This window comes from Palaemon carinicauda, chromosome 25, assembly GCF_036898095.1.
Source record: "Palaemon carinicauda isolate YSFRI2023 chromosome 25, ASM3689809v2, whole genome shotgun sequence".
In the NCBI taxonomy this organism is placed as follows: domain Eukaryota; kingdom Metazoa; phylum Arthropoda; class Malacostraca; order Decapoda; family Palaemonidae; genus Palaemon; species Palaemon carinicauda.
The window spans coordinates 13,848,907-13,858,667 of NC_090749.1; the positions used below are offsets into that span (position 1 = coordinate 13,848,907).

General features: G+C 35.5%; 1 protein-coding gene across 1 annotated transcript; it reads left to right on the plus strand.

Moving 5' to 3' along the window:
- Positions 1 to 2,176: 2,176 nt before the first annotated feature.
- On the plus strand, positions 2,177 to 3,136 carry LOC137618872 (uncharacterized). Its single transcript, XM_068349076.1, has one exon. The coding sequence runs from the start codon at positions 2,177 to 2,179 to the stop codon at positions 3,134 to 3,136; it is 960 nt and encodes a 319-aa protein (XP_068205177.1).
- The last annotated feature ends 6,625 nt before the right edge of the window (positions 3,137 to 9,761 follow it).

Here is a 9,761-nt window from a genome sequence, read left to right on the forward strand (position 1 = left end):
ATACGCTCTCTTGGTAACTCTGTGTATCATTCGTACCATGGAGAATTTTACCATTTTCAGTAAATACCTGAGGTTTGAGACCTGTCATACTACTAGACTAGGTTAGGTGGGTTTGTTAGGTTATGTGCCCTTTTGTACTTTTTATATATTGAGTAAAAGTTATATGGAAAAATTATCTAAAATACGAATGGAAATATCTGTCATTGCTATCGTTAGTAATGTCTGCGTGCCGTTGGTAACTCTGTGTACCATACGTCAACATTGGTAACACTGTGTATTATTGGTAACGTTGCTAATGTTATCGTTCGCAGTATATTCGTAAGAGAAGTGACACCGTTAAAAAAATGCTTATATTTAAATATTTTAACACAACATATATGAGACCAGTGATTACATTTAACCATTTTAACAGAAAACATATGTTTCCCTGTAAGAAATAACGTGATTTAACCGGTTTTCACCTTCATTTCATCCGTAATAACAGCAACCAATTCGGCAACTTAAAGTTAGCCTAATTGGTTGATCTGTTTGTTTCCGATTGAAATGAACATCAAATTCGGTTAAATCACGTTATATACTATAGGAAAGCATATATTTTCTGTTTGAAATATCACCCAGTAATACAATACAAAGTTACCGGAAATTTAAAGTATTGAGCTTGCAACTTATTACATCATCCTGAAATGGCAACACTGTCTGTAGCCTACCTAGATATTTATATACCTGAATCAGTCGGACCCAGTTAATTGATCATTTCTTGATGATAACTTCAGAAACCTCCTCCATATTGCAAAATCATTTGTGATTTATTGCTTATCCTAAAGGGAACCGGATTTGACTGGGATATTATTATGGCTTGATTCCAATTCAAGTAATTTTAGGTCGTGGTAACAATTGGGTTCCTTCCTTCAGTGTATGGTGCGTCTCCAATTAATCTACTTGTAAGGAATAATATCTACTTCGAAGTAAAAGAAAAACCTTATCAAGAATCTTTTTGAATGAAAACTCTCGCCTACATCAATGTAGTCAGTTACTACAAAGTGGCTTCGCTATTAGTAATAAATGTAAATTCTCTCTTTTGTAGTTTGCAATTGGTTATAAACTGAATCTCTTTTCTTTCCTCTCAGTCTCTTGAAACCTTCAAGTTGACTCCAGGGGGAATATTAACGCCTCTTATTTTGACTTACATCATTGCAAAAGGAATCACTTAATTCTTGTTGGTTAAAGATATCTATATTAACAGGTCTAATGTGAACTTATTTCTTAATAAATATAAACTTATTCCAATGCTACCCTTCATGATATAAATGATTAAAACTTTATCTCTAAGAAACGTGTGTATGGTTAGCAAAAAGTGTTTGTTACATCTCCCAGGTCTGTTTAATGTGAGAGAGTTGGCGCTCTACGTCTCCAAGCCAGAATATGGAAATCAGAGTGGGAAGGTTTTCCTAGAATCATTTCCCACACATTAATTTAACTTCTATTCTTAATGGTCCTTCGAACCGGATCAGACACCATTGATTTATGGAATCATGAAATTTGAAGCTTTGTAAAATCATTCATAACCATTCACAAATTCATCTGGTCATGTCGTCCATAAAACTCACACCCTGACAATTTTAGAGAAAGATTAAGCCCCTACTTTGATAGGCAAAGAGATGTATTAGGACGTAATATTTGAGGTATCCTTTAACAAACAAGGGCAAATCTATAACCAAGCATTTTTAGCCAGCAAGTTCTACCCTGAAAGTGTTCTTGAGCTCTCGTATGTGCGCTTTACCTATGGAAAATACTAATGATTAGTAAAAGGGGTCGATGCGTTGCTTTCTGTTCCAAACGGTAATACCACATTGGATGTTTAAACTGACTGATTTGTGTTTGAGTAACTCGTTAATTTACTTACCTCATTAATTTAAGTTTGTAAATATTTTCCTTTCTGTTGACTGTAACAAATAATGAAGGCCACTTAATTCTTTTATATGTATTTAATTTTTCATGCCAGTGTAGTGTGAATTGGTAATAGTGACTGCTTGTGTTTGTATGCTTGCTTGGCAACGTTGAGTCTCTAACACTGTACCGGCTTGGCCAACACCTTGCCACCACTTTAAGCCGAATAAAGCCAACGCTCCAGCAACTGTGTTTGGTATTCCATAATTTATTCGGCTTAATATTCACCATGCACAAGTTTCTAATGCCCAGCCCAATTGACATGGACCCAGAATCAGCCGATGTGGAGGGCAAAAGGATTATGTGGTATGATAACTTTGAGGCCTTCTGTGCGGCCATCAACCCGGACTTAAATCCAGATAAGTTGGCCTTGCTTCTTGCTCACGTACCTTGTAAACTGTTAAAGATAATTAAAAGTGCCACCACACATGCCACTGCCATAAGCCCGTTGAAGGCTACATTTATGAAACAAAAAAGAGAGGTGTTTGCCATATACAAATTAGCCACCTGCAAGCAACAGAATGACGAGACTCTAGATGCTTTTTTGGATAGCCTCAAATGTCTAGCCTCGGAATGTAGCTTCACTGATTGTACAGCCGCTCAGGTTGAAGAACTGGCCATCAGAGATTCATACATCACGGGTATGGCATCTAATGCAATCCGACAGAGACTGTTAGAGAACTTATCCTTGGACTTATCCTCAGCTGTGAAACAAGCCTGTGCACTGGAAATGACTCAACTGCATTCGGCATCTTATGCAAGTGAAACCAATACCACAGTGGCAGCATTGATAGATGAAGAGGCAAAACCTGAAACGGATCCCAACAGTTTTCTGATCGAAATGAGTGACTCCACAAATCCAAGTGAGTGTGCTGCCACCGTCAGTGGTCAGAGGGGCTTCTTTTGTGGAGGAACCCTACATCCCAGATCCCACTGCCCTGCCAAGAAAGCCTTGTGTTCCAACTGTCAGAAGGTAGGTCATTATGCTCGTGTCTGCAAGTCGCAAAGAAAACAGTGGAATAATAATGGTGAATTAACTAACTCTAATCTTGTAGCTGGAATAGTCCCAGACAACCTCCCACAGTCCATCCCTGCTTCCATAACAGGGGCCGCTGGGGCTGCAGCTTCTCCTGCACTACGAAGTGTCTACAAAACTGTCCTACCTGTTACACAAGCAAGTCAGCGTTGACTTTGGTGGGATGCTACCACCTTTGGAGCTAAGCATCGAGTCACCTTGTGCTTTGATAGCGGCTCAAATGATGAAAAGTTAAAATTTGTCTTAAAAGGATTTTTGTCGACCGAAATAAAGGTAAAAATCATCTCCCTATATAAGCCTTCACAATTTTTTTTTTCCTATTATATAAATCAGAAAACATCATCCTAACCGAATCCTATAAAGACGGCAGGGTCGTTATTCTTTATAAACAGAAGAGCTGTGTATCATCAACAAAGCTCAACATCCTTTCCAAGATGACACCACCTATACCAAAGATCCCCGTAATACAATTGCACTACAATTGTTTTAGATTTATTGGGAAAATATACAACAATATAAAAGACATTAAGTTCTTGGAAGAGTTAAGAATAATAAACCTGTCCTTTACATATTTCTACGACACCCATCCCCCAACCCCAGAACACAAAGGACTTTCTATTCCCTTGCGTCAAACTTCATCTATAACATATCAAAATGATTGGCGGACTTGCTATCTCCCTTTCGAAGGACTTTTTCTTCCACACACGTTAAACATCCAGAGGACTTTATTCAGATATTGAATAGGTTAAATAATATAAAACTCCAAAGTTTGGGCATGGAGTCATAATGATTCTACAAAGGTCCCGGGAAAGGTTTTAAGTTTCTTAAGTGAAAAATAGTTCCTTTTAGGCATTATAGAAACAATTATGTTAATTAAACTATATTCAACTAAAAATTTATTTTCTTTCAATGGTAATTTTTACAAGTAAAAATTTGGATGCAGTAAGGGCAGCCTGGTTGCCACACTTAAAGAATCGTGTATATATATATATATATATATATATATATATCGATAGATAGATAAAAGTAGTGTAATCCATATGTACACTGTTAAAAATGTTCAATATAAAAACGGTAAATGTCTGGCAACACTTATTCTAGGATTTTTACCCTTTTATAAATGGATATATTGACGTAAACGAGTGATATTAAGTTCACCAACCAGTAAAGGACAATAACACAGTAAGGTAAAATCACGGTGGCCTATAATTTTCTGAAATACGGTTGAGAACAGTATATTTTTACAGAGAATTTCCGATTAAAATAACAGATTTTTCTAAGAGTTTATATAAAGACATGTTATTATCACTGGAACAGGGAATCCTATACAGAATATTCCTATATTATGAAATGCAATCTATTGGATAATCTGAAAATATAAATTGTAAGAAAAAAAAATAATCTTTTTAGACCACTTAATGTAAAATTCCCTTGCAAGGAGTTATGTTGCCTTTTGAAAGAAGAGAACTTTCACTTGATTTCCTGTTTCCATTTTCCTCCCTTTTTCTTTCACAACCTTCATTCCATCCTCTTTTCATTATGCTACCTAAAATAGGAAATGTATTCATAAGCCATTTTTTCCGATATATGTCAATATCTCAACTGCTGCAGAAATGAAAATCTTGTTTGTAATCTATCTTTCCTGGAATGAGTTGTTCTCTCAGACAAAAGTCAGTTTTGCCTTTCATCAATCAAGCGAATATTGACACATGTGCGAAACGAAGCCTGGATCCCTCGATCACTCATGTTTTGCGGGGATTACATGGAACAATAAAATTGCTTTTGCACGAGAGAGAGAGAGAGAGAGAGAGAGAGAGAGGGGGGGCGGGGTAACTATTGTGGCTTTGAATGATCTGCATTAGGAACTCAAAAGACAAAAGATTCTTTCAGTAAAATTGTCGCAAAGTGGTTTAATTATCCTCTCTCTCTCTCTCTCTCTCTCTCTCTCTCTCTCTCTCTCTCTCTCTCTCCATGCACGGGCTAATCATACCCAACTGTCTCAGCCTCCATTCTCAGGTGCCTTGCTTCAAATACCTTCATTTTGGGACTGCAACAGACGTCGACATTTTCAGATGGTTGAAATCCGACCATCAACTGTTCTGGGAATTCGGGATGACTGAGGGATTTGTTTCATGCAACGGTCAGGAAGAGAACTTTCATTCTATTTATTTCTTTCTAAAATTTTTAGATATTTAATCATTAGTGTCTCTTTAGTATTTTAACCTTCTTCAGTTGTATTTACAATGTGTATGAAAATTACTACTTTCATGAAATCTTAGTAGATCCGTTTCAATAACATGAAGCATAAACGGTGATATTTTGTCCCAGAACAGTTATGGCATATACAAGTTCCATTGAAAATTTGGAAGAAAATTTGGTTCTTGTATAAAGTATATAGAGAAGAAAACAAATGTAGAGAGAACAAGAATCAATGTACCATATAGTAGAGGTCCAGGAGCCCACGAAACTCAAAATGGAATTATTCTACTTTCTTTGTAACCTAACTGTAATTACAAGACACTCGCTCTCTTACCCAGTCCAACAGATAAATGAGATATCGATGAATTAACAAAAGGGTAATGTATAGATTAAAAGATTATATGTTACAAAATAGAAGGGGAGATGAAAAATTAGAATTTAATCTTCACCATATTTCAGAAGGTATCGAGAAGGGAAAGATTTTGGGTATGACTTCTGAAGGTTTGTTTGGAGGAAATGGGTTACATTAATGACACAAAACCCTTTCCAATTCAATTGTCTACTCGTCTCCGTGTGTTTGTTCAAATGATGTAGAGATGGATGTTCGTCATGATCAGAAAAGATTAGAACATTAAAACTATTACAAGGATTAAACTAATAATCCTATTAAATCTCTTCTCTTTGATGAGATGACTGTTGTGTTACAATTATTACAGTTATCTTTACAGGTAATTGTATTGTATTTACTAAAGGAAAAATATCATGTCGACCCTGGGAAATACATGAAGGATTCATATCAGCTTTGTAATTAGGTCTCGTCTCCTGATGTTTATTTACATATGTAAAACCCCTCGTAAGATGAAAAGAAAACTGTCATTGTTTATTTGTAGTTTATCATTCGTTTCTTATTTGTGTGACTTGGTATAATTCACATCAAATGGGAATGAATAGGTATTATTCAATGTTTTCCATATTACGACTTAACTTGTAGAGAGAGAGAGAGAGAGAGAGAGAGAGAGAGAGAGAGAGAGAGAGAGAGAGAGAGAGAGAGAGAGAGAGAGAGAACATAATGAATAAATATTTAATGAAGATAAGGAAACTGGTCATGAATATTAGACATAAGATGACATTATGAAACTTATACCAGAAAATATCAATTTCAGCATATTACTAGATTCTTTGTTCAATTATGTTCTTCAATTTGAAAAAAAAAAATATATACAAAAGGCTACAGCATTTTATTGACTTATTATAAACCAATTGATGAAATAAAATCGAAATAACTGCATTATTTACTAATATAAAGGCTATTCTGGTTATCATAGTTGGCAAAGGGATATTTCGTGATTGGTCAACGCATGCACACTAATGTAATTTATTTTCTATTATAATTTGCAATGTGATAAATATGTTCGTCATGATCACTGGGAAACTCTCCCTTGTATTCAAAATCTCTGTCCTGAAATGAATGACTCAACAGTGGTGAATTCTGTTCCCCCAAAAGAACAAAACCCGGTAAAAGTAATAGATAAATTTTAGTCTGTATTTCTAAGTTCATCTTTGGATGTGTAACATAAAACCTGAGCTTTGACTGTAATGATTAAATGTCCGGTTGATGCAAAACAACAACTTGATATCTCTTGTTAGTGAGGTTTGAAAGGTCGTTTCTAAGTTATGTAAAGGGTAGTTAGTCGGTTGTGTTGGTTGCAGTCAAGGACACCTATTTTGATAATTATGAATCATCACACAAATGAAATCATCGAGTCCCCCCCCCCCTCTCTCTCTCTCTCTCTCTCTCTCTCTCTCTCTACTATGAATATTTCATCTTTATGGTCAGAGAAAGCAGGTATCAACAACCGCTTCTTTAACGGATGATCTCATTCACTTTTGAGTCAACCCCCGACCCCTTCAACACCCCCCCCCCCCCCCCGACCCTCTCCCTGCCCCTCTAGTCCCTTACCACATCCCCATTGATCCCACAAGTCTCTTGTAACAACTTAATTGTCTTGGTCACATCAAAACTTTTATTTTCCTTCTTCTTACCACCAACTTCTCGCCAATGCTCCCAACAATAAAAGAGCCTTTGTCTCTTGGCTGGAATGATGGGAAATTCTTTCCTTTCCAGTCACGTCTGTGGAGTTGCATTTGCTAAAGCTTGTTGGAGGTCTTGGATAAGATAACTTGATGCCCTGTAAAGATATAGAGAAATCATATAACTTATCATATCAGATAATATTAGAAAGAATGTGAATTGGGGTTGATACTTTTTCGTGGTAAATTTGTGCTTCTTTTCATTTCTTAAAATTATATATTTTCAGGAAATGAATCGGGCCAATAAATCCTTAGAAAGGAAGTCAGGATATTACAGGTTTGATAAAGGAATTCTTATTCAATTTATTATTAAGGATTGTAATCATTTCCATGTAAATCACAGATATGTTGTTATTAAATACTTTATTGGATCCTATTTCAACAGATCTTTTTTTTTTCGCTGATAACGGCTTTGACAAAGAATTTATGTAATGGCAGATACTACCGTATTGGAAAAGAGTGAAATTATTCATTTTAAATTATAATAGTTTTGAGATTAAATCTCTCTCTCTCTCTCTCTCTCTCTCTCTCTCTCTCTCTCTCTCTCTCTCTCTCTCTCATATATATATATATATATATATATATATATATATATATATATATATATATATATATATATATATATATGTATGTATATACATAATATATATATATATATATATATATATATATATATATATATAAATATATATTCTGAAATAGAAACTGTTAAGTATGTGTAAATACTTTTATAGTTTATTACAGTAGAGCTAATGCCTTGACATAAGTTATCCTGTAATGTAGTTAGAGCGGTTTGTAACCAATAACTTATTTGTCATAGAAAGAAAGGTATTTCAATTATCTATCTTTGAAGAAAATATCTGTTGTTGTTGGTGGTGGTAGTGCTGAGGGTCAACAATCATTACATAACTGCTATAACTTTATACGATGACGTTTTGTTCCTAAGTAAACTTTCTATCAAGTCAATGAGCATTTGAGGTGTCTTTCTTTCCTCACAGGAATCACACACTGTTGATATCTACAGCCTGATCCCAGCCTTTATTGCATTTGATTTTCTTTTTCAGACATATTCATCCTGTGTCCTATTTTCCACCTTTCTTTTCCTCTATCTGATATTCTTCAGATTCGGTTGGAGTCACTCTCTCTCTCTCTCTCTCTCTCTCTCTCTCTCTCTCTCTCTCTCTCTCTCTCTCTTAAACCAGAGATGAACGAGGCATATGCCTCCTTGAAGAGAGTTTTATCATTCTTAGAAGACCGTAATTCCCGCAATGATTTTGCATGACATAAACATGCAAGAGTTGGCACCAGGATAATATTATTTCAACTTGCATTTCTCCGATTTAATTATGAAAAGTCCAAAAACTTGGTGAAGCTTTCCTGAAGATAAACATAAAAGTTTTCCTTAAACTAATGCTATTTGTGACAGAATATGTCACAAATATGTCAAACGATGATTCAGAGAGAGAGAGAGAGAGAGAGAGAGAGAGAGAGAGAGAGATGAGTGACGTCACGAAGTGCATTTAATGCAGCTGAGATTCGGTTTAGGAATCTGGGCCATAAGATATTGGGACCTGGGAGGCCATTCCTAACCCCTCTGCACCTATGGGAAGGCGGATGGGAGTGGCAATCTAAATCCTACATGAAGCAAAAAGATAGCAAAGAAAAACAAAGGTATATAGTACTTTGCATGCCAATCGTGTTTGAGTGTTTGTGTGCAAATGCATGCACATTAAAGATGCAAATTTGGGCAGTGTCAATTCTGATTCATCTGCCATGCAGATATTTGCAAAATTCTCCTCAGGTAAAAGAATCAGATAAAAGTCAAAACTTTCAATACCTTTAGAAAATGATCTTCTTATGAGGATTCCAAAGGCAACTTCACACAGCATCGAGATACATCTGTTATGAACTCAACAAACTGACTCTAATCATCTCTTGCAAGAAACATTTCTTCTATAATTACATCTTTATTGTGGGAGATGTTGGTGGAGTTTAATGAAACCAACTGATCTGTGTAAGTTGAAGTATTTATGTGTTTATTATGGTAAAATGTGACCATAAAATTAATTTATGCTGTTATAAGTATAACACCATTTCCAAAATATTATCGGTCTCCAGAATTTAAGACAACAAGAGAAACATTGTTCAACTAACCTTGAAACTCTCTCTCTCTCTCTCTCTCTCTCTCTCTCTCTCTCTCTCTCTCTCTCTCTCTCTCTCTTTCGAGCAAATCTGACATCTGTTAAGGCGAAAGCCTTTAGGCCTACTCAGTGAACATACTCGGCCGATGAAAGATGGAATTTGTATTAGTTAGAACACACGCACAATTAACATTAATTGTCTGTCCTTCTATCTTGTTAATTGTATCATCAAGGGTCTCTGAATAACTTGTTTTTATCATTAATTCATATGTTTCTCGCTGAAGAAAACATTATAATAGGTCTAGAATAGTCCAAATGAAAAGGTGCAAATCCAACATATCACACCA